The sequence below is a fragment of the Talpa europaea genome, assembly GCF_964194135.1.
Source record: "Talpa europaea genome assembly, chromosome: 6".
Classification (NCBI taxonomy): domain Eukaryota; kingdom Metazoa; phylum Chordata; class Mammalia; order Eulipotyphla; family Talpidae; genus Talpa; species Talpa europaea.
This window is the reverse complement of record NC_140072.1, coordinates 26,639,845-26,666,492: the sequence shown is the minus strand read 5'-3', so window position 1 is coordinate 26,666,492 and position 26,648 is coordinate 26,639,845. Positions and strand designations below refer to the sequence as shown.

At 39.5% G+C, this 26,648-nt stretch overlaps 1 protein-coding gene across 1 annotated transcript in view; it reads right to left on the bottom strand.

Annotated features, from left to right (window-relative positions):
• The window catches only part of CAMKMT (calmodulin-lysine N-methyltransferase), a gene marked incomplete at its 3' end in the record, with an annotated part of 302,677 nt that overhangs the window by 51,246 nt on the left and 224,783 nt on the right, over window positions 1-26,648 (bottom strand). The window contains exons 4-5 of the mRNA XM_084234492.1: window positions 2,155-2,215; window positions 110-164 (exon numbers count right to left, since the gene is read on the bottom strand). Of these exons, the coding sequence (XP_084090618.1) occupies window positions 110-164; window positions 2,155-2,215 (116 nt within the window). The remainder of the gene's footprint in view (window positions 1-109; window positions 165-2,154; window positions 2,216-26,648) is intronic.

The following is a 26,648-nucleotide window of genomic DNA, read 5'->3' as shown; positions in this document are numbered from 1 at the left end:
ACCGCAGCTGATGCTGTTGACGGTTCTCTGACCCAGCAGTTGGAGGCCCTGGAACATTTTTCCTTTTGTTCCTCCCTCTGAATGGGATTGGAATTGAGAAAAGACCTACCATGAGCCCAGCCAAGCATGTCATGCCACCCCCTAGCTCACACACAGCAAGGTCCCTGAAAGACAGAAAAGAAATGGTAGAACCCATACAAATTAGATGAAAATGGCCAGAGAGATATATATGTTACAAGAACAAATTGCCATCTGCAGTAAGAGCGGCGCTACCAGGAAGTTGTAGAGACACGACTGGGCTACCTCATGTCGTTTTGCGTTTTAAAAATAATTATGAAATAGAAAAGTCACAAAGCAGGCAAATCAGTGGGGGTTCCCTCATTAGTGTTCACTGCAACATTACCACCGCTGAGCTGCAAACCTGAGAAGGTTCCCTTTTTTTCCCTTGTCAATGGCACTGTCTTTTAGAACTAAACTAGCTAGAGTAGCGAAAGATAATTGTTAGGAAAGGATAACACTGTTAATCCACATTCATTCCTTCAAAAACAGTTAGACAAGTAAATGAAGAATATACATGAGTGTGTCTATACCTATATTATAGTCACATACACACAACACACACACAAATAAATTTAATCTTGGATTTAAAAAAAAATTCTAAAACAAACGGAAACATTTTTGGAAAACTGAACTGCCCCCATCAAGAACAATTACACAAAGAGCATTTAGCAATTAGCACTTAAATCACAATTGACCCCAACACAACACAGTGAATAAACAATGCGGGGACATAATATGGTTAAGCCAGCAAACCCGGGCTAAGGTAATGACTGGGTTCTGACTTCACCGCTCAAAAGTAAAGCGGCTCATAGTTAAAGCTGACAGTCTGGTGTGGCACTCTGCACTTACCTTCCTCTTTGTGCCTAAATATCAGCCCTCAACATGTGACATTCTCGCCCTGGCCCACTGCTTGCTGATTGGAGCTTGGTCAAGCTGAAGCAGAGCAAGATGAGCAAATGCCAGACTTCCAGGGCAGCTCTGCAGCCCAAATGTGAAACTACCCTGTCCTTATTTTATGTTTCTATACTTAAGACTGTTTCTTCTTCCCTCTTTGGGAAGTTTATAACCTCAACAGGGAAAAAAAAAAAGCACAATTAAAAGAGTGGGGGAGAGAGAAAGAAAAGGAAGGGGAGAAGAAGACAAATAAGGACATTCATATTCCAAAATACACTTAATGAGTATTTAGTTGCTCCAAGCAATTATAGAGTGGTTGGTAAATATGGACCCACAGAGCTTCAAAAAATACATATTATTGACCCAATCTTGTAAGTACATATTGTTAAAACACACACCATGATCACTAATGGCTTGCTTGGAATCACAATGGGCAATTCAGAAGCATGTATTGGATGACTTTTTATAAAATGAGAACCAAAAAGAAAAACCTATATTTTCTGGGTCTAACCAAATATCTTAAGAATTTTTAAATAAAAGGTTTTTTTCTTCTTTTTTTTATATCTCACTCCTGGGTTGCAACTAACAATTGAAAACATTTATTTTAAAAAAAAGGGGGGAGGGGGGGAGAAAAAAAGAAAGAAAACATTTATCTCCATAGCATGAATCTGCAGTAGTAATTTATATTTTACAAATACATATTGTTAGGTATCTAAAAATACCTTTAAGACCAGGGGTGGAATGGCATCCTTAAATAATAGCTGGTGGGGTACTTATTTCTCAAATATCCTGTAGTGACTTCCCTAGAAGTTTAAAGAATGTCTTTATTGTTGGGTTTGTGTGTGTGTGTGTGTTTTTTGTTTTGTTTTTTTTTTTTTTGACCTTCACAATCAGTCAAGATTGATTGGAGCTTCACTTTTGTTTCCCCCAAATCAAAGTAAAATAAAATGCCTTGAGTGGAAATCAAAAGCCTTTGACATAAAGCAAAAAGCTTGCTGTGCAATATTAGTACCCAAAGGCAATTCAGATATTTTTTCAGAAGCAACATATTTGCACTATGAACTTCCCCCCTTTCTGTTTTCTTTTCTTTCTTATATTTTTAATAATTTAATGTGAGAAACATAATCATGGCAATCTTTAATATGCAGATACAACAACCATAAGTGGCAAAAAAAATTTTTTTTAAGAGTAGCTTTGTACCTGAATACATTACTATGCTTGAGGCAGTAGTAAGCCAAAACCTCTTCAGAAGGCCAGATACCTGGAAAACACAAGAGGATAGACTTTTTGATTATAGAGTCTCTTCTCAATCATTCTCGAGTCATTCTGTTAAGAAATGGTTTTTAAAAATAATGTTCACTACAAGCTACTAGAACTTAAATCAAACTTAAGATAATTATTACTAGCAATGTCATCATTTGAGTTTCTTTTGTTGTTATTTTAATAGTGGTGAGAAAAATTGTCCCTTTCTCAGAAAAATAGTAAAATGTCCCAAATAAATGCTGCTAAATTTTAACCATAACAAAACAGCAAAAACAATTAACAACCAAAATTACAAATAACAAAAGTTAAATTTCAGTGGTATTCCAGTGGATATTCATCTAGTGCATATGAATCTTTTTAGTCAATTGACAGAATCAGCTGAAAACCTACTATATCACCAGTCCCTGTCATGCAAAGATAAATGGAAAAATTACTTGTAGGCACAAATAAAACCACTGGGGTCATTACACCTTTTTGTTTGATTCCATTCTAATATTTTTTAAATATGTACAGGTTGTTTTTCTGCTGTTAAAAATCAAAGTGAACTCTAAAATTGAGGAAATTTAATTTTTACCAGCTTGGGCACATCTTTAAATTTATGCTATGCACTAAATACCACAAACGGGCATTTTCTAAAATTATCTTCTGTAAAAATTTGGTTTATAACACTATGTAATTTAGGGGAATAGGCTCACACCTCCTCAGATATATGTCCTACACCACACCTACCATAAGAGATTTTTGCTTAAACAGTAAACAAACATACCTGTAAATTAAAGCTAGTAGGATTTTAAGTGCTTTTAATTTTTTTCTTTACACTTTCTGTATTTTCTAAAAATTTTACAGTGAGTATTTATCACTGTTATAATCAGAATAAAATGTAGTCTTACAATATTATGTTTTCTCCAAGTGGTCAGACTCAAACATCAGGTAGGGCACCAGGCTTCCATGCCTGTGAGGCTGAGAAAGCCCAGCAGCCCTGGGGAAAAGCAGAGAATGCTCGCCTGAGCACTAAATACTCTTCTAAGGGGTCTTAATCAAAGTTAAAACCATCTAGCAAGATTTAATTTTTTTCTCCCAGGTGCATCTCCAACTTGGAGGAGTAAGACATTTGAACCTTTCAGAGAAGAGCATGTTAAATAAATGGTAAATAAAATCCTTAAAGAGACAATGGGTAAGTGTGTGAATAGCACAGAGATGACCAAGAGCATTTGCTGCAGGAAATGCCATTGGCCATTCCGGTGTAGCCAATAGCTCAGCCTCCAGAGCACTTCTGCTAGAAATGATAGTTTGGAGAGAAACAAGAAAAATCAGTAAGAAGTGTGTGCAGTCCTTTTTAGGAACAAAGTCAGAGAGGCAGTGAGTGGAGGGAAGCCGTTAAGATCACAGGTATTTTGGAACTAGTTTCACTGGCTCCAGTCCCAGCTCCTAATTTCCTGAGTGACCGTGGACAGGCTACTTAATCTCTCTGTGCCTCAGGCTCCCCATCTGTAAAATAACCTAATTGTAATATCAACTTTACAGGATTGTTGCGAGGATTAAAATGAGTAAAACACATGAAATGTATTTAGAATAGTTCCTAGCTCATAACAAGCTCAAAGAAAGATATAGTTGTTGTTAATGTTATTCTCCTGCAAAAAGGGATAGGAGAGTAGAAGGGAGAACAACTAAACTCAAAACAATTATTCCAATAACCATAATAGAGCGAGCACCTTTTTAACCTGCCCCTACTCACGAGCTTTGGCATAACCTCAAAGTCCTACTATCTGGCATACTTTTACATTAAAAAAAAAAAAAAGTCAACTCTACAGGGCCTCCCTGGTGGTGCAAGGGGTTAAGCACAGCACTATGAAGCTACCTGCAGCCTCTGCAGCATGAGTTCAATCCCCCTGCTGGCCAGGGAGCAACCCACATGGTGCAGCAGACCTCTTCTGCCTGGCCTGCTGCTCTCCTCAGCAGTGTACTTCGGTCAGTCTGCCCGTTCTGTTCCCCACTCTGTATCTGGTGAATCCTCCCCCCCAGCCCCCCTTGCATCTCTGGCCTGTACCCCAGGTCTTGTATGCATAAATAAATAAAATCTTTAAAAAAAAACACAAAAAACCCCAATGCTATAAAGACTAAAGTACATAATAAACTCTCTGAAGGAGCAACCAAAGATAGTGTTCTACGGTAAGTGGATATAATGACCACAATAATGAATTTCTTTATGCCTTTAGTAGGTAGTTTTGAGGTTTAAAAAATAATTATAGGGAAGTGTGTTTAACTAAAATTCAAGACTTGATTAAGGACAAAAATATGACTTCTAAAATGCATAGTCTTTTAAAAATTTTATAATTATCTCAAAAAATTACAGAGGTTGACTTTAAACTAAGTTAAATATTAAAAATGCAAAGAACAAAGTTAAAAAATATTACCTAAAATTTCCCCAGTAGTATATATTCACTGTTAACAATTTGGACATAATTCCAAAAACTCCTTCTAGTATAAAGATATTTTATACAGATGGGATCTTATCATGCAGGCATTCAACAATCTGGTTTTGCTCCCATTCAATATGGAATGGATAGGTTCCCATGACAATAAAAAATATACTTTACCTGCTTAATTATTTTTATGATTTCCTAGATGTATTGAATTTATTGAATCATAATTTGTTAAATCAGTTTCCTCTTGTTATCTAAAGTAGTTTTAAAGTTTCTGATATTATGAGATTATAAAAAGCAGTACAATAAAGACACGTATTTTTTAGCCAAACATGTGATTTTCTTCTTAGACATGGGAAAGATGCCAAAGATTAATGCATTTCATATTGTTACATACCAAATAGTCCTCCACAAACTACATCCCCCGTGTGAATATTTATTTCCTCAAAACCCTGCCAAAGTAGAGTTTTGTCAACCTATTTTATTTTTGCTCATCTGTTAAGTTTTAAAAAAGTTATCTCTTACTCTGGTTTGACTTCAGATCATATAAATCTTTCACCTTTTTGTAAGTTAGCTCAGTGCCAGTCAAAACCATTAAATACTACTACTTCACACCCTGGCGGGGGAGGAGTTATAATCAAAAAGTCAGATAATAGCAAATATTGGCAAGGATGTGGAGAAATTATGTAAAATGATTCAGTCATTTTGAAAAACCATCTAGCAGTTCCTCTAAAAGTTCAATGTGGAACTATCATGTGACCTCACTTGTCTACTCCTAGGTATAAACCCAACAGAAAAGAAACACGTCCACACAAATATTTGTACATGAATGTTCACAGCAGCATTAATCACAATACCCAAAAAGTGGAAACAACCCAAAAATCCATCAACAAATGAATGGATAAGTAAAATGTGGTGTGTCCATGCAATGACAATTATTTGGCAATAAAAAGAAATAAAGTCCTGTTCCACACTTCTGCATGGATGGAACTTGAAAACATGAGTTAAGTGAAAGAAGCCGGTTATAAAGAGTCACAACATTGTGGTCTTTACATGAAATTTCCAGAACGAGCAAATCCATAGAGGCAGAGGATGGAGAGAACATTGTCTAGGGCTGGGTGGTAAATGAGGAGTGACTGCTAAGACTAGAAGGTTGCTTCCAAGGTGAGGAAATATTGTCATGTTGATTTGTGATGGGGGTTGTAAAACCCTGTAAATACATTTTAAGTAACTGGGCAGACTGCACAGTCTGTGGATTATATTTCAATTGAAAATTTAAGAAGATTTCTCATTATTATTTGTGGAACTATAATGGTCTTTAAAAACAGATTTGATTTCTATAGAAGATATACTTACACATAGTTTGAAGAGTAACTGACAAATAAGGGATCAGGGAAAAATAATAACAATAAAAAACACAACACAACAAAACAAAAATAAACAGACAACTATAAACCAGAGACGTTCTGCAGGGGAGGGGGAGGAAGAGGGATCAAAATGAGGGCAGAAGAGCACAAGGGACTAGAAGATTTTTATTCAGTCTCAAATTCCAGTTGTCAATTTCTCCTCTTGGTACATTCACTCACACCAGCTAGGCAGAATTAGCAATCTCATGAGAAAGTCTCCCCTGGTGCCTACTGACCTGTCCAGGCTGTGGCCCCTATGCCTGGCACACAGGCGGTAGCCTGGAACCAACCTGCACTGTGATTCCGGTTTCCCTTTTTCTGTGTTCCATCTCTTGTTTCCTTCATTTATTGCCTCCCTTTTTCTTGGTTTACTTCCCCAATTCAACGCAACACATTCTTCCATAGCATCTTAGAATAGAGTATATGGGAAGTAAATGTCTGTGAACTTGTATGAATTTCAATCTGGGGAAACGCCATTTGCTTTGGTTCTTGCAACATTCCATCGATTATTTCTTTATCTCCACTTTTCTCTGCTCTCATCTCTAGAACTCTCATTATTTGGATGTTGAATTTCTTGAATTCATCCTCTAGCTACATTTCTCTTCTGCTTTCCAACCCTTATTGTTTTTCTACATTCTTGGACATTTCCTCTACTTTAGCTTACAAACCTAACTACTTTTCTTTTAATTTTTACTATTGTTGATGGTAGTTCTCTGGCTATTTCTTTTCACAGAGCATCCTATTTCTGTTTCATGAATATAATATCTTCTTTTAGCTAACTGAAAATATTAATGATAGCTTGTTTTAAGCTTTCTATCTTTACAAGGTCTGTTTTCCTCATGTTGCTTTTTTTGTTACTTGTCACATTAAAAACTTTTCTCAGACATCTGATAATTCCTTGTTGCTTGCTTAAATGTAAGTGTGGAAAGATAAAAACTAATTGGAAGTGACAAGGACTGAATGAGGGAGAGAGGAGAGCTCAGTCTTCAGTGTAGGCCCTCCTTTTGCTTTTAGTATGCGCCCTGATTTCAACAGTGTAGGGTGTCCTGCAATTCAAAAACATTCTGTTTAACACTCTCCAGAGAATAAATATCCTCCTCTTTTATTGGGGCAAAAGAAAGGGGATATACCAGCATGGAAAGTTCTTAAACAACTTTCAATCAATCCTTCTCATTTTAGTTCTCCTAAATTCCTACTGTTAGAATTACTTGGAACCTTTTGAGGTTCAGAAGTATAAATTGGATTGGTTCTCAACTTTCCCAACTGCTGGCTTTCTCATATCTACTGAGTCAGTGACTTCTCAACCATTTGTGTTCCAGGTTCCAAAATTATGTTGTATGTTCCTTCATTCTATCATCCTGGTAAGTTTATGTCTTTAAACATTTCTTTAGGTCCTCCCTGGTGGTGCAAGCAGTTAAGACACAACCTATAATCTTGTAGGGGTCTATCAACCAACAATAGGAATTTCCATTATATTCTTGACATCACTCAATGAGAGCAGAGTGCCCAAAGTGGCAACGATAGTGAAGAGGAAAAAAAAAAAAAAAAAAAAAGCATCAGAAACCATTTTAGTGTTTTATCCTAAATAAGTTGTTCTCTATAACACAGGTCACGGATTTGGACACTTCCTTAAAAGTTATTCAGAGGAGGGCCTCCCCGGTGGCGCAGCGGTTGAGCGCTGGGTTGCAAAGCTGCCCGCGGCCTCTGCAGCGTCAGTTCGATCCCCGGCTGCTCTTCGGTCACTGGAGGAGGGTCCCACATGGCGCGCAGACCTCTCCTGCCGCCCACTGCTCCCCTCAGCAGTGTACTTCGGTCCTTCTGCCTGTTCTGCTCCCTACTCTTGCTCTGGTGAATTCTCTCACCCTCCCGTGCTTCTGACTGTACCCAGTGCATGTATAAACAAAAACAAACAAACAAATAAAAAATAAAGAAAGAAATAAAACATGCCTCTATAAAAAAAAAAAAAAGTTATTCAGAGGCATGTAGTTTCCTATTCCTTAGCGGCTTCCTGTATGATAAACTGGATAAACTTCATCCAGTGAGTCTACATAAAAGCATTAGCTACCCAAGAGCTCTATTTGGAAGAATAATACTATATTGTATTTGGGTTTCCACGGTCATTTGGTTTCATTGTATTTACTTTTAAACAAAGCTATGCAGATGCTGCTGTCAGAACTGGGCCTGTTGAATCTGTTAGACTTCAGAAAGCCAGTCGGTACTAAAATATGAGAAACTAGCTGTCTACATAGCAATAATGAGGGTGAAAACTGACAAATGTGATCTATTTCATGTATGTTACCACTTTGTGTTTGTTGTTGTGAAGTAATTAATAGTTTCTAATTCTTTAAAATGAGAAGTTGTGTGGTTAATCTGGAAACAAACACCTAAAAATTAACTGTATATAGATGTTAAGAGACGTGAGTCTCCAAAGATCAAGCCTCCTCTTAAATCACTTTTATTTGAAAGCTTTTTGCTTCTCCATCATTTGTTTTAGACAAAGTCTTGAGTTTTTGACAGATAACACCCAACAAGCACTGCCACTAGCTCCTTCCCCTCACTTGAATGGCTTATGCTTGTCCCAACCCCTCCAGCTCTCACAGGAGAAAGACTTTTTCTGTGATCACCTGATGTCCACCCAAGCAGCAGCTTACTCTATCCTCCCCCAACAAACGATCATGTCCATCATAGACGAGTCAGAAGTAAGGACTTGCTCAAACCTGAGACTCAAGTAGAGAGGTGAGCACAACTTTAGCTAAGCCATTGACTCTTCTGGAAGAAGAAATGCATGGGTGGGTGTTACTAAAAGGAAAAGCTGAGCATGCTGGAATGGGCAGGTAAGGCTTTGGACTGTTTTCAGTGTTTGCACTCTGTCTCCTTTTCCTTAAAGCAATTTACATGGCTGCTTTGTCATATGAAGTGTCACCCCAGAATGGAAATCTGTAAGAGGTCTACGGAATGCTCCATAAATATTTATTGGGCATCCACTATGTTTCAGACCCTGTGGATCAGCAGGGAATGAGACATCATGGTCACTGGAGCTTCAATCTAGCTAGAGAAAGAGACATTAAATAAATAATTACACAAATAATGTCCATAACTATAATTATAACAGATGTTGCATAGGAAAAATAGAGGGTGCTTCCTAGAACTTATCACAGGGAAGGTGATCTGGTCAGAGGGGAGGCTGGGAGAGCACTTCCTTGTCAAAATAGTATGTAAGCTGAGATCTAGTGGATGAAGGGCCAAGTAGAATTCAGGAAGAAGGTACAGGGTAGAAGGTGTAGCCTATAGAAGGGGAGTCCCATGAAATAAAACTCTGAAGAGGAGAAGAGATGGATGTTCCAGGACTGGAAATAATGTCAGTAAAACTGTGGAATAAATAAGAAAAGGAGGGAGTGGTATAAGATGAGGCTGGAGGGGTGGCTAGGGACCAGATCCACAGATTCAAAGGTCATGTTAAGAATTTTTAATTCCACCTTAAAATAAATAATATGATTTAAGCAGTAGAGCAGTATGATCAGATTTACATTTTAGGTTATTCTGGCTACTCTAAAGAAAAGGATGAAAGGGGATAAGGAAGACAGGAGGAAAGCAGGTAGGAGGCTACTACAGTTACTTAGGTGAGGGCTGGTGATGACTTGGGTGATGGTTAGTGGAGTTGAAGAAAAGTGGAAAGATCTGAGCTGTATTTAGAAGGTACAGTGACAAGACATCAGTTAATTAGATGAAGGGGGTGGTAAGAGAGGGAAGTGTCAAGTATGACTTAGGTTTATGGCATGAATAAGTGGGTGTTGATGCATATAGGATTTTGTTCAATTTTATATGAACTGAGGAGGCTGAATTCATGGTGAAAAACACTAGCTGGTGGCTTGGGGTCTGATTCTGGTCCTGCCATTAACAATTGTGTGATACTGACATGTAATCTAGCCTTTCTGAGCTTCGGTATTTTCATCTGCAAAATGCTAGACTTGGGTTAGCATAGGTCTGGGGGCCTCCAAGCTCTAGAAAACTATAGTGAAAACAGAAAACAGACCTCATGCGCTAGATTTCAAGTTCAGTTTGAATACTTGTTCTGATGGTTTTCTGATCTTAGACAAACTACTTCAACTTTTTAAACCTCATTCATTCATTCATTCAACATATAATTATTGACAGCCTGTTCTAGGAGGATACAGCAGTGATTAAAACAAATGCCTTGCCCAAATCACCTTCAATAGGGACATTACACAATAAATGTAATAATTTTTGAGAGTGATTAATGTTTTAAGAAAACAAAGCATTTTAATGAACTAGAGAATAACTATGGGGATGACGGTATTGCTCCTTTAGCCAGCATTGTTGGGTAATGCTTCAGTGCTTTTATTTGCTGGGTATAAGCAACTTAGAGCTATGTTGTGAGAAGTAAATGAAATAATTCGTGGTAAGGCACTGAGTATCAGGCACATAGTCAATTTTTTAATAATGTTAGCTGTTGTTTAATAATGCTGCTGTTGCCATTATTATCATTTCCACATGTTTCTAGCCAGCGGCTTTTATCAACCTGGATTAATCTTTATGATATAAAAAGATATAATCATCCCTAATTTTATCATCCCTAACTGATAATCTGCAAAACCTAATCGAAATGAAACTTTGGAAAGATTTGTTCTAGCTCTGAGAACTTTGAAAATCAATCCTAAATAATACTTGTTCTATGCCTGTCCTCCGGCACCAACTCATTAACAGACTCTAAACAATAACTTCTTACTTGCAGGTTTCCCAGAGTCTGTGGAGCCTCGTCACATGGAACACAGGCAAAAGGCACCGTCCAAGCAGCCCAGTGTGGCGAACAGGTGGGAGCTTGCCCTATGATATTCTTTTTATTTTTTTAAAGATTTATTTATTTATGTATACAAGAACTGGGGTATAGGCCAGAGGCGCTGGAGGTGAGAGGATTCACCAGAGACAGAGTGGGGAACAGAACAGCAGACTGACTGAAATACACTGCTGAGGGGAGCAGCGGGTGAGTCAGGAGAGGTCTGCTGCGCCATGTGGGTTGTTCCCTGGCCAGCCGGGTATCAAACTCATGCTGCAGAGGCTGCAGATGGCTTCATAGTGCTGTGCTTAACCCCTTGCACCACCATGGAGGCCCCTGCCCTGTGATATTCTAATGTTCACTGCCCACTGGCTGCTGCCAAGGTGATATGAAGCACATGAGGAAACTAAGGCACGAGGGAACCTTCTCCTGAATCAGGCAGATATATTGTCACAGAGCTGGAATTTGAACCCAGGTATTGCGATTCTAGCCCCATTATTCTTAGTCTCCATGCCATAGGCCAGAGGAATGGTCCAAAGGAATCGTTTGTCGATGTTGCTTCTCCTCTTATTTCTGGAAAAGCCAAATGACCTCAGGGGTTGGGACGTGGGGAAGGGATAATGAGCAGAGTAGTGAGGGGGCACAAAAAAAATTACCCAACTACTTCAACAATACACTCTTCTAGGACTACAAGATGGGTTGGTTCATGGGCATAATAACAGTGCATTACAATTCAAAACTTAAATTTTAACTCAAATATCTATTAATGTAATGATTGTGCGTTCAGGATGAGAAGAGTCCCCGACTGAGGCTGAGAGGAGAATCTTCAGAGAACATTCCCCAGACACCTGTACATGGGGATTTTCACAGCAGAAACTGGGGAGGAAACTAAGTGACAGATGAGGAATAGAGAGAGACAAGGACGATTCTGAAGCACAATGAGAAATAGGACTACCCCACGGCCACAGCGCCCATGGCCCATACAGCAGAGAAGTGAACTTCGAACACAGCTCTGAGGCTTATTAGCTTTGTGACCTTAGCAGTCCCTTAAGCTTGCCTCGAATCAACTCCTTATCTGGAAGTAATAAGCTGCCCATAAATATAGATGTGAGGATTAAATGAATTAGAAGAATACCAAAATAAGTGCTCCGTTTTTGCTGAGTGTTTGCTATTACTGCTATTATCACCATCACTTACTCATCACTTGCTACTTGGCAAACACTGAGCAGAATATTTTATATGGCTCATGACCATATGGAAAATAACCCCAGAAGGTGTGCACTATCGTTATGGTCAACTAAGGGTCACAAGGAGGAACAGGAAGCAAAGAGAAGTTAAGCGGAAGAGCCAGGATTTGAGCCCACACTCTGCAGGTCTAGTGCCCAGTGTCTTGACCACTATACGTTATTGTCCCGACCCTGGGGCAACTGTTTCTAGTTCTAATGATTCTGTTAACAACTATCTTGGACACTTTTGACAAATCATATTTGGACCCAACTTCAAGAATAAAATGGAAGTATTGAACTGATTTCTGAGACAAGGGCTATAGATCATCATAATTGTGCACTGAAAGCTAAAAAATTGGGCGTGGACTCTGACCCACATTTTGATGAAATTCAAGTAAATAAAATAAAATATCTTACTTGAACTAAAATCTCAAGTTTAACCCCCTACGCAGAAATATTTTGGATAAGATTCAAAATGGTCATAGAATTCAAGTCTTCAAAACCAGTCCCTTTTACCTGAATTATAACTCCCTCTGTCAATTAAATTCTCAGCTTCAGAAAAGAAGTGTGCTACATCTACATAATCTAGTTGTGACAGCTTTTTATTTAGTTTATATGCAGATTAATAATAGCCAACCTCCTCGATTGTCCTTTTCAATACTGAGTGCAGTTTTCAATATATATATATATATATATATATATATATATATATAACCTCAAATATATTTCCTCTCCAGGCAATGCACAGGTAGAATATCAACTGTATCTGGGCCTCCCCTAGTGGCTCAGCGGTTGAGCACTGGGCTGCGAAGCTGCCTGCAGCCTTTGCAGCGCCGGTTTGATCCCCGGCCACCGGCGAGGGTCCCACATAGCACACAGACCTCTCCTGCCGCACCCACTGCTCCCCTCACCAGTGTACTTCGTCAGTCTGCCTGTTCTGCTTCCCGCTCTGGCTCTGGTGAATTCTCTCACCCTCCCGCACTTCTGACTGTACTCAGTGCTTGTATAAATAAATAAATCTTTAAAAAAAAAAAAAGGAACATCAACTGTATGCTTTCCTGGCCTGGGTGAGAAAACGCTCTTGTTCCACTTGTCAGAGAGGATGGTAGAGAGTGAGAACAATTATTTCTAGGGAAGGAAGCCCCAACAAATCAAACCAGAGAGAAAGCAAGAAAAAAGAAGAAAAGAGGAAGCCTTTCATTTCTAGTTTTACTCTGAGTAACATTCCCCCAAGACCTTGCTGTGTTCAGTGTCATCAGAGTGGGGTTCAGACCATCCTGGAAAGTGATCACCCTTCTTTTAAAATTGGGCTAGGCTGTGTATTGAAAAGTCATGAAGCACAGTAGTGCATCAAATGGAGTGGAACAAAGAACAAAGTATTTGCCATAATTGTCATTGTTCCTCATCCTCAGTATTGAACCACTTCACTAATACACACACACACACACACACACACACTTGTGTGGCACTACAGAGAAGAGTCAGGAGAGGCAGGTCCCCCGGGGGTTACCTATGATTCATGAATTTGATTTCTAAAGCAGCTCCCTGCCTTGCCAGCCAGTTTCCTCCCACTTTTAGGCAAACACTGTAACTGAATTCCAGACAAACCAGAAGCCTGAGTTCCATGTGGAGTGGATGCTCTGCACATTTATGAAGCCTCCCTGGAGAGAAAATGGCATTGAGGAGGCACATGATATGAGTGCCAAAACAGGGCGTATTTATTAAACCTCCCTAGTACTAGATTTGCTAGAACTTATTTACTTAGCAGCGTTGTCTGCAAGATACACACCCCAGCATTTGGGAGCTGCCTACATCCCAAGTTCCTCTTTTTAGAATCATATGAGGAAATGGGAAGGAGGATGGACAATCCTGACAGCAGCAGTCACCATTAGCAGGTTCCAAAAGACAAACACCATTCAGCAAATTGTCTTGGAAAACAAGGCAGCATCTCACTGAGGTCCAGTCTAAACCTGCTTTAAGCAAAATCCACTTGCCATCCTAGTCTAAACCTGCTTTAAGCAAAATCCACTTGCCATCCTATCTCACAGTAAATGTAAGATATTCAGGTTGCAGGGAGAAAAAAAAAAAAAGTGGGGGATGACACTTGGCTGAGAATCTCAACCGGGCAAAATGACCAGGGCTCTGTCCTTTCTGTTTCCCAGTTCATCATTATTCATGGGTATGAAGGAAAGACGAAGGTCTGCTCTCCAGAAATTTCTGCGGTCACACAAACTTGGGCGGCTCACTGTGGCTTACATGGAAAAGTAGTGCAAAGCACCTCTAGGCTGCACACACAGCATTTCTGCTCTGTCAGGACCATCTACGCACAGCTCCAACCAACTTGTATGATTGTCTTTAACACTTTTTTTTGTAATTTTTAGAGAAATGAATTTGATTTCATTTTCCTTCCCCAGTTTTCAAATAGTCATTAAAAATTAAACAACACTGGGAAAAGGCTTTTGTGATTACAGCCTTCATTCTCCTGCAACAAACTGGATCTATAAATTTACGTACCATTGTAGATGTAAATTACAAAATTTATATTCAACTATATTAAAACATCTATTCCAAAAATGATTACCAGTTGTGAAAAGCAGACAGGCTTATCACTTGCTGTCAGTTGTTCATGTCTAGTTAAGCAATAATGTGCTAAAACTGCTCTTTTGTTTTGTGTAAGAATTTTGGCAATAGAAGAAATGAACACTCGGTTAATAAAAACTCAGGCTGCTTTTTGCTTTGATGGAGGAAGCAGCTGCCTGTTTTCATTTGCTGCAGAGCAGCAAAACCCATCAATATAATAAGCAGCTTAGATGCATCCATCCACAGCATCTGTAAGGATATAGGGCTATTCGCTCAAAACCAATCCCTGGTTTAATTTTAACAAAGATGTGTCTGACATATTTGAAAATGCATTATAATAGGTTTTGAAACATGAACAATTTCTCTTTCTTTTAAATACTTTTTACAGATTTGAAAGGTTAGTATACATTGCTGAATGATAGAAATGATAAAAACTGGTCCAAACTGTGAGGCCATCCTAAAACAAGGGCAGGGAAGAGAGCAAATCGACAGGCAGTTATTTGGTTCCCTTTTCAAGTGGAAGTGATTCATTTGCATGTGATTTCATTCATTTATTCATGCAAACAAATATTTACTGAATCATTACCATGGACTAAATTAGGCTAGATACTGAGGCCATGTTTCCTACTCTTAGCAAGTTTATTCTTTAAGAGAAAAGACGGATACAAAAACATAAATAAAACAACATAGTAGCACAGTGATACAGATACAAATTTTTCTATTACTTTTTTATTAAAAAAATTTCAAACAGACATAGACACTGTGGAAATTTAGGTAAACTGTGGTAATAAAATAGTGTCCTCTATTAAAGTCATATACTTTATTAGACATAACTTAAAGAAAACACAATCTGATTTTAAAAATTGAATTATGCTTAAATTACATGTCAAACTGTTTACTAATGAAGCCAAAAATTATACTTTGGAGAGAAAGTTTTAGGATTTTAAGTTATGTTTGGACAGCCTTTAATTTTATAGAAACCATTAGATACTTACATGATCGTGAATAAATGACATGACAAGCATAACAGAAAACATAAAATTTCAAGCAACTTAAAATATGAGACAGTATGTTTTGGCTAGTAAATGTGCTAAGAAATTATTTATTTTAGTGCTAGGTGGCATTCCAAACAGTCAGATAATTCTAAATCTTCCTGTTTTTCAATTCAATATCAGATAAATAAGTATCTCAGCACAATCAATCCAGAATCTCTGATGATATATGTGAACATAGGGTTAGCCATCAACTTCTCAGAATATCAAATTTACATGAGACTTCATTGGTAGTAACATTAAGAAAATGCTTCCATAAATGAAGAGCTAAGTGCTTCCTTATTCAAACTTGCCTACTGTAAAACATGCATACTTGGTTTTAAAAAATAAACTTTTTATTTTGGAATAATTTCAGATTTACAGAAAAGTAAAAGTTGCAAAGATAGTACAGATAACTGAACATCTGTCACCTAGTTTCTCTCATTGGTAACATCTTACATTTGCCAAAACTAGGTGACATTGGTACATTAATGTCAACTAAATTCATGTTGTTGTTTTTTGGTAACTTTTTTTATATTGAGGTAACATTGCCTTAAAAACTATATATAATTTAGGGGTAAAGGGCCACACCTCTTCAGATGTATGTCACCACACCATACCCACCACCAAAACACCTATAGTCCTTCACCAGAGACCATTGGGCCTCTCACCCCCTCCCTCTACCTTCCTTCCCTCCCCCTCTAACAGCCTCAATTCTGCAGCCATATTTCTAGAGCTTGTTTTGGTTTAGTTTCATCTGTTCCTTTGTTTTGTTTCTTTACATTCCATATATGGAGAAAGACAGATACTAGATGCTTTCACTCATGGGTTTGTTTTCAATGGAAGGGTTCTTATTCAAGACAAGGGTTGATGAAGGTGTCTGTCAGAAGGCACAAATTAAACCTAAAGGACAATACTAGCATCAATCAGACCTTCCCTTCATTTTCTTCCTTCTTAAGTTACTCTAAAGAAATTCGCCTCAGATTTAAGATATAAGACACAGAACACATGTACCTCATGTGAACCTAAAAAAAAAAAATCTGACCCCATCAAGTGAAGCTTTGGTTCCCCATTCTATTGTTGAGCAGGAAGAATATTATTTCTAAGTCATTATTCACATAGAAATTCTGATTGCCCCTATTCAATTAATACTTTCATATCACAGTGTGATATGGACCTTATAACCAATCTTGCGGCAGCATGAGTTAAGAACCACAAAGAAGTCAGAGGTCATTATTTTTCACACATTCAGAGTATTTATAAAGCATTCACCATGCACCCTCTCCTCTCTGTGCTTGCTCCCTCCCCTCCTCTCCTGCACTGCCTAATGGCTGTGCACAATGCTTCCAGAATCCTGCAAAGATTCATGGACTGCATACTGGTTAATGATGGACCCTTCAATAGCAAGTTGGAAACGATGCCTTTGGGGAAAGTCTCTCCAGCTGCAGCTGATGATTGCTATGGTCTGAATATGTTCCCCCCAAATCCATACATTGAAACCCTAATTTTTAATGTGAGTATATTTGGGGAAAGGCCTGTAGGAGGCAGTTAAGATTAAATGAGCTCCTAGGGTGAGGTCCCAATATGAAAGGATTAGTGTCCTTATAGGAGACTCCAGAGAGTACACCCCCACCCCTAACCCTGTGCTTGCACAGAGGTCCTGTAAGCATATAAATGGTGGCCCCCCCGCACAAGCCAGAAAGGACAGCCTCAACAGAAACTGATTATGCTGATAACCTTGAGCTTGTACTTCCAGCCTTCATACCTATGAGAAAATAAATGTCTGTTGTTGAACCCAGTGAGTCCATGACACTTAGGGTAGCCCCAGCAGATCAAGATAGTGGTCAAACCTTAGTGCCTAATATTTAGGGGTGTTCTCCTTCTCTAGCCCCAATACAATCTAAGCTGAAAGAACTCCCTCCCTACAATGTAGACAGGGCCCACAGAACAGACAGAGCAAAATCACGAACCCAGCGGAGCTCTCTACTTTGTCCATTATTTTCTTTCCTCCCTTGATTCTTTCCGTTTCCCCTCTACCCATCTCGTCTTCTTGCCTCCTTTTCACTTTAGTTCCACCACAATTTTAACTCCCTTTTTCCATTTAAAAGAATTCATAATAGAAAAGCTAACCTCATTCAAACTCTGATAAAAAAATTTTGTTGATACCACCTTCAAGGCTTTATAAAAATATTTTGATCTGCTTCGTTATGCTGTCTTTGAACATTATCTCCTTGAAGGCAGGGAGCTCACTGCTGCTCTTCTCTGTGGCATGGTTACATGATGCATGTGAGGGCATATTGAATTCATACAGAATAGCAGTGAAATATTTTAAACTGGAACTCACAGCAATAAAAAAATGAATCTTTTCTTTTGCAAGATCGATTTGCTAAGATTTATATGCTGCATCTACTCAGAATGTGATTCTACCTATAAATGCAATCACAGGTCAATTCTTGTGTGGATAACTTTCTAATTGCACTCAATCCACTTTCACTGGCTTTCTTATCTATATCCACAATCTGCAGAGCTGGCAGGACAATTATCACCAGAAGACAGGATAGCTGCTCTGGGGAGTAGCTGTCCTGGGTCTGAAAGGTGCGTGCTTACAAGTTTCCAGGCCAGCAACAAAGAATCCACATTCAATAGGCCATCTTTCTCTCCATCAATCCGTTTGCCTCATTCAGCAGAGCATGTGTCATGGGTGCTCATATCTGGGGCTTATCTGTGGATATCTACAAACATGCAGGTCTCTAATCATAGCAGCCTGGAATGAGTCCCACAATGGGCCCTTTAAGTGACTTGAGATAGAGAAAAATGATTCTCTGTGTTGCTTTCTCTCTTTTTTTTTCCTCCTTTTTCTAGCCCTTCTCTTTGCTATGATAAAATTTGTAACCTTAACCCATGTAGCAAAGTGTTTTCTCTGAGAATCACAACTCCTTGAGAAGGACCTTCAGAATATACTATTTAAACTGAACTACTGCTCTGATCTTGACACCACAATTATCTTTCTGTTGAGAAAAATACAAAAATTCTAGAGCTGTTATATTGTTACTGGTCCTTTCACACCAGGACACAAAAGTGTTCTTAAGTTAAGATCAAAGTGCAGGGGCTGAGTTGTTGAGGAGCGGAGAAGTCATCATGATCTCTATGGACTCACGCTGGACTCCTCAGGACGGAAAGCAGATTTCCTTCTCCCCCCAGGAGCATAGGGTTCCCGTTATCTCACAGTCCATCAGTTCGTCTCTCTGGCCCCATCCTCCACAAATAATTGAAAAACTGGCTTCACATCCAGAGCATCGTATTTAAGGGGGAATGTATTTTCAGTCTGTTTATGTTGCCTAAGAGCGTGAAGAGATTTTGGCTAAGCAAATACTACCTAAGTTTAAATTCCTACTGTAATTGATTGGAAAAACAATAGCCTTTGGAAGACTATGAAACAGTATTGACATACCATGAGACTAGTTAGTTCGTATTTTTCACGGCCACCACAGAGAAATTTCAATTCCTGAAATAAAGCCTGAAGCATTAGGGAGCTCGCTGAGCATGTTGCTGGTGAGTGGCCAAGTTTGGGTCAGAGCCTTAGCTCCCTCAGACCTCACCTCGAATCTCTTAACAGAGTAAGAGACCTGAACGATAGTGTAGGAAAAGCATCATGATTTGAATTTTTATCTTGTGGAAAGATTTTACCCTCGGGTAGAAACCAGTGTTTAAAAATCCAGAGTTACACATTCCAACTTCAATGTATTCACAGGCTCTTAGCAAATAAATTTAAGTCCTTTCGGTTTCCATTTCTCAATAAATAGCTTTACAGAAACACTCATTGTCTCGGAACCATGCCCCAACACACTGGCGGGTGGACAAGCATATAGATATATTCAGCTGCAGCTCAACTAACGTTGGAACCTCTGAATCGAGGCCAGGAAGCAATGTATAATCTTCAGAAATGGTGACCCCTTTCTCTAGAATTACAATGATTATGTGCCTCGCTTTATAAAATTGGGCTTCTGTTTGTTTTCAGGAAATTTATCATCCAAACAGTCATCATTCTTACTTATTCAAATGTCTGTGTGTAATTTGTCTTGCAATTAAGAGTTTGTAGCATATTCCAACAATTCTTTTAATCACCAGCATTCCAGTCATAATCAAAGAGTAATTTTTTATTTTGCTGTGTCTAAGAAGGGGAAATCACGTAATATATACAGTTTTCACACACACCCCAGTGCTGAGAAATGTAATTTTCTGTGTATTCTCTTCTAAGAATATTTTCGTTTCTGGATTGTCTCTGCACTCAGGAACAGGATTGAAATCTCTACTTTGGTATTTGTCTGAGACTGTGATAGCTCAGTCGTCTGCCGCCAAATGCCAAGATAGGGGGAATCTCATCATCCAGAGACCAGCTGCATGATGGGCAGTTAATAGATATATCAAACCTTAGGATATATGCTAAGCTGAAGAGATGATTGGTTGGTTGATACACTGATTGATTAGCATAGGGAGAATGGGTTTCTTCTTGACAACCTAAGATTATGCTTCAGCTAAGCTCAAATTGCTTACACCTCTTCTATTGGGTTTAAAATTACAGTCCTGTCATCTAAAATCTCTCTTCAATGAAATTTTTACCATATATAAAAATTAAAGGGAAAAAGAAAGTAGGAGCACTGGATAAGAGTAAATGGAGTAGATACATTTCATGCTACTGTTGTTGATTCCACTGGGGAAAGTTGATATGTAAATCCCCTTGAAAAATGTTACACATCTCATAAATGATTACTGAATATTATACAATAATTCAAGGGGAACAGTTCTGTATGTTAAAGTCAGTGAATGCTTTATTTTCAAACACATTAAAGTTACATCTCCTCTATATAAATATGAGAATTAAAGCAAAAACCCTCTTAATCAGGCTTACTTTCTAGGGCACACAGACCCTGTGCATGGACTTTTAATATTTCTAACCGCTGGCATGCCTTTCAGGGGGAAGGGCAGACTTAGGGAGACTGAGGATTAGCTTTGTTTTTGAAGCAGCTTAACACAAATAGCGACTTCGTTAATTAGCACTAATGATCCTAAAGATAGTCACATGTACATCTTGAAATATTTGACTGTTGTGCCTGTTTTCCATGGGAGTGGAAGCAGGTATGCATTAAAGTGAAACACCAGGAGAATGAAGGAAACACAACCCTGTTCTATCAAACTCGAAGCTGACATTTAAGTGGTATTGAATAAAAGTCATCACGTCTTTGCACAAAAGGCCCGTATTTAGAGCTCTACAAATGTCTGATATTCTTAGTTAACAATAAATTCATTGAACCTAAGCTTGGTTTATGAGGTGCTGTGTAAAGATTGCATCTTGTCGTTCTCTGAATTATCAGAGACTAGTTGCAGAAAGGGCTTTGCGCTCTCTTCCCTTCCTGCCCAGCCCCTCCCCCACCAAAAAAAAAAAAAAAAAAAGAGAGAGAGAGAGAAAAAAGCTGGTCAGCTTTAATTCAGTACTTTGAAGAACACCCCCTCCTCGGCCTGAGCAAATAAGGATTTGGTTGCCGAATCACACTGGATAAGTGGTTCATTGAGAATGTTAAAATCTGCATTAATAAATAGGACTGGGCTGCTCGGATTTTCCCTCTTCCTATCAGCTAGGAGCGGTAGGGGATCAGCTGTGACTAAAATCCCCAGCTGAACAACCCACATACAACTCAGTGAGCAGACTTAAAACAAGGCCATTTATTGGTGACTGTTATGCAAACAAAGCGTCCGAGTCTTAGAAACAGATGTCAACTGAAGCATATGCTTACTGTAAACTGGAATTTGATTCTCTTTATAAAAATAGACATAAATGGGCCTTCAGAACGTAGCCTGCCTCTTGTTGTCTACCATTGCCTAACTTGATTCAGCCTAAAGCTTTTAAAGAGATGAATAGACTGATATGTGAGGGCAAAAGAATAAAACTTAAAAAAAAATTAAATTGGAAATAAATGATAACATGTTGGAGCAGTTCCCAGAAGCAATTTTACAGATTTTTCTCTAAAAACACAAGACAGGAAGTTAAAAGCTTAGTGCAGGTCACCTATGGCATGTCGAGTTATCATTTCCTACCACTTAGGGTGGAAAAGAAACTCTATGTTCCAGTGGCAAGTGTCGTAGCATGTACTTTTTATCCTCCTCGCTCTTTCTTTTTCTCTCTCTTACCTCTTCTCACATCTTGATGTCTTTTAAATGTCACTTATTTTACATGAGGCAGTTGGTGGAGACATGAGTCAACAGCAATCAGAACCATTATCCCCCGCAGCGAGTCCTGGTCTTAATGCATTGTGACACCTTTGCTGGCCAGCCACCGATTTACCTTTCTGCTTCTTAGGGAATTAAGTGGCATCATGTGAAAATGGTTGTGATATGAACAGCATGGGCATAACTGGTATTAAATTTACCTCTCAGCCTAAGTGAATTTTCCTCACATGTGACTAATCAAAATGAAAGCTTGTGGACCCAGGCTGAGCCGGCCAGCACTTCCCCACCCCTGGGACCAGGGCTATTTTGTTTTATCTCTTTGTACAAGCTGGCAGAAGTTTAAAGTGAAGGGGATAATCCAGTGCTGGTGTCTTTATGAAATAACATCCTTACATGAAGAGGCTTTTAACTGTCTGTCGCTGTCCTCTCAAAAAAAAGAGTGTGACAATCTCATTTTGCTGAGCACCCTCCCATGAAAAGGGAAAATAATAGCCGTGGCCGCCATGGCTAGTACTGACCTTACATGATCCATTATCCACTAAACACTTTAAAAGTCAGTTTTACATACACTGCAGGGGGAAATGAGAGAACTATCACAATCATTTTCACTTTAGTGAATTTGCCATCCATTTGAAGTGAGTCACTTGATATCCCAACACATCCAGCCAGTGTCATAGTACAAGGCAAAAGAAAACATAACTGACTAAAAGATGCCAAGCACAGACACACTGGCACCCTAATATTTAAGACATTTGCTAGGGGGACGGCAGTCCTAGCAGGGCTTTGTGTGAACTGCCCGCAAACTTAACCATAAGAAAAAGAACAATCAAAAACTAAGTCCTTCAAATTTTTAGAAGTGCTTGACATTCCTACAAAATGTTTTACCAACCACTTAGCAGAGATCAGTAGGTGCCAAAGGAAGTGCAGGCAGAGCAATTATCATCCTGCACAGTCAGCCTGATGCTTATTCACAGACAAGAGTGGTTTGCATTCCGCCATGAACCAACTGTGCATGTTGCTGATAATAGAGCAGAGGTATTGCTAAATTGGTACTGAAATAGCATACCTCGTTTACTTCCAGCAACTTATTTGTGGAAGGCAATGAAGGCTGGAATATTTTCTCATCACTACAAGAATACTCAACTCATTGTTAACATTAAAATTAGTTTTCTGACATGGCGCATGCCATGCATTCACTTTTCCTTAAATAGGAACTTCCATGCAAGAGTAAAACACTGATGGCATTTCTTTCCCCTTGTGGATAATGCATTGCTTCATTAATAAACCATCTAGAAGCCTGATTGGTAATCGGGGTCTCGGCCACTTTACAGTTCTTCACTCTGAAGTTCGAGATTCTTCCTTCACTTAGGTAATACATTTATTCTTGAACCCTCTGCTCTGCAGCAAGAACAGAGTGGAAAGAGACGAAAGAGAAAGAGAGAGAGAGAGAGAGAGAGAGAGAGAGCTGAGAGTGTGGCAGAGGTACAATATCAGATACCGTGGCGGACAAATCTTGAATCACACTCATAAGATTTCATTTTACTAGGTTAGGGTGCAAAAGGAAACAGCCAAGTAAATGGTCGCAATATTCTTAAGAGAGTTGATTCATACTCCCGCTCCAAAAAACCTGAAGTTTGAATTTTTGAGTTTATCCTTTCATGCTGAACTCCCTGACCTAACTCTAACAGCCAGTTTATTGGAGATCATAATGGTTTATTCAAAAGCGTTTGAGGAATCCGATTCATAAAGGAACGGAGGAAGATTCTGTTAAAATCCAGCCTGCTGCTGGCTTCCTGGAGATTTTCAACTCAACATGGAGACTAGAGAACTAAAATTCTTAAGCAAAATGTGAGGAAAACAGAGTTTGAGGCAAGACAGTTGTGGGTAAATAAAAATTAGCAGCATAGCCTGCAATTGTCATGAAATATGAAGAGAACAGCAGAGACTGCCATTTTTAGGACTCAGAAGAGAGAGCTGAGTGAGAAGGTAAAGGGAAGGGAGGTGATCAGAAGAAAATCTTAGAAGGCCACACATAAACATTCACACACTCTTACGCATGAGAGGAAAATGAAACACAAACCATCGGAGGAGAGCTTGGGAACTGCTGTTACCCGCTGAGTGCTGATGTCTGTTTTTGCTGAGTAAAACTTGCTGTACAAAAGAAAAATAAGAACACCCAAGTAATTGGGCTTAGAATCTGATTATGTGCTTCAGGAATGAGGCAAGAGTAATGACTGCAACCCCAGTGTTTGGATAGATTGGCTGCCTCAGACATGCCTGAACTACTGCCTGGAAGCTGGAGTGTGAACCAAGGGCGGCCCTGCTGCCCGGGATGCGGAGGAGCTCGTGGCCATGCTGGCGGGGGCGCTGCGGCTCTCAGGGGATGCCGGGCTGGGGTTAGCGACTCACAGATCGGGCTCTACCCAGGTGTCCAATACAAGACGGGGACCTCATGCCACCCCCATTTCCACTACCTACTGGCTTATCATTCCAAAACACTAAAGGAAAGGATCGACCACAAGTGTGATTTTTTTTTCATAGCTATTAAAGTCTTTCTCCTAACGACTCAAAGATTGTTTGGAGATGTGGTTGTTGTTGCTGTTGGAATGGGTTTTCTGAGCCCCAGCCACCCAACTAGGAAAAGAATACAATGCAGGATCCAAGCATGGAATTTCTAGCTTCAGTGCCATGGGCTGTGGCCTGGCTACTCTGGACAGCTCCCTGGAGTGCAGACAGTGGCTGAGAAGTCCGGTTTAATTTGCCTACAGGTCCTTAGTCCGTGAACTCAAAAGCCAGTTCATTCTGCTGGAAATGCACCAGTGTGCCTGTTTTCTTGCCCAATTGAACTCTGGTGTGCATGGGGAGGGGGCTGTGGGGCTGGAGGGGTATTTGCTGACTCCACTTATCCCAGTTAAGACTCTTGGCACACTCAAAATAAAGTTATGAATAAACTCAGGCAGCCTCTCCATTAATCCCTCCAACTGCTCTTAATCATGGAAATGTCACTTCCCTGACTTCATAGCAGTCTTAAAAAATGAGCCTGGGCTCAGTAAATCTTGCTGGCCACATTATTCTGTATGAGATGATTTTGAAGAGGTAGTCTAGGAGATGGAAGTCACCTGTGAGATTGTTTTAGGAATTCTAAATGTCAAATTAAATCCCAAACACAAACATGAAGGGTCAATCCTGAATATAATCACTGATTGGAATACAAAATTGAGGGCCTTGTAAAATAAAACAAAGCTGAAGCACAGTGATTTGTTTCTGGCAAGTGACTAAATATGAAGAGAGAAAAATCTTTATGAGGGAAGAGGACTAGTGGATTAGAAGTGGGAAGACAGAATTTAAAAAGAGAAGAAGGAATTATCAGACGACCTATCAAGTGCGGGACATTATTAGTAATATGAACAAATAGGCTCTTAGTAAGTATAATGATCAAAATGCCTTGCACACTGTGTTCTCTCACTCAGATAAAGAAACTGGACTCAGTGAGATCAGGTGACTAGTCTACCACTCTCCCTCCTCTCCAAACTGGGGCTTGAGTCCAACCCAAGCACTTAGACCCACCTGACTATGGGCCCCCTCTATAGGCTCAGAGGGGCTGGAATGGGGTGAGAGGGTTAGGGGAGCACTGTTGGCAGGACTCTGTAATACTGAATTGGGGGGAGGCATGAGGAAAAGCTCAAGAATGAGTCACCCTAGTGAGTTTATGGTTTAGGATCTGGGTGACTAGGGAATTTGTGACATCATTAACAGCAATAGGGGTGTCATAATGACAAGTCTGTTTTGAGAGTCAAGTGATTGAAGGCTTATTTTGTGCATGCTGAGTCAAAGGCATGGTGGGGAGAGAGGGTGCTCTGGTGCATCTACTGGGAATATGGAACTAGAGTCAGTACCAAGGTTAAACTTGGGATGCACATTCGAGAAACATCCATATGGAGATTATAATTAAAAATGGGGGTAAGATCAGCAAAGATGAGAGAGGGAGGTGGGAGAGAGAGGCGACTAGAGAAATGCTTCCTCACAGGGATAAGATGTGTGACCTCAACAAGTTTATCTGAGTCACAGTTTCACTAATTATAAAATAAGGATAATCAATGGCTGGATAGATAAAGAAATGTGATATATACATAAATGGAATATAGTTCAGTCTTGAAAAGTATGGAAATTCTGACAGATGCTACAACATGGATGAATCTTGAAGACAGATTAAGTAAAATAAGCCAGTCACAACAGACAAATTCCATATGATTCCACTTGTGTAAGGTACCAGAGTAGCTAAGTTCATAAATACAGAAAGTAGAATGGTGTTTGTCAGGGCCTAGGGTAATAGGCTCGTGGATAAAGAGTTTTAATTTTGGGCCTCCCTGGTGGCACAGCGGTTGAGTGCTGGGTTGCGAAGCTGCCCACAGTCTCTGCAGCACCAGTTCGATCCCCGGCTGCTCCCCGGCCACCAGAGGAGGGTCCCACATGGTGCACAGACCTCTCCTGCCGCCCGCTGCTCCCCTCAGCAGTGTACTTCGGTCCTTCTGCCTGCTCTGCTCCCTGCTCTGGCTCTGGTGAATTCTTTCACCCCACCCAGTGCTTGTATAAATAAATAAATAAATCTTAAAAAAAAAAAAAAAAGAAGAAACTTCAAAAAAAAAGTTTTAATTTTGCAAGACAAAAAGCATTCTGGAGAGAGATGGTTGTCAGGGCTGTACAACAATGTGGAAATATTTGATGCCACTGACGTGGAAATTTAA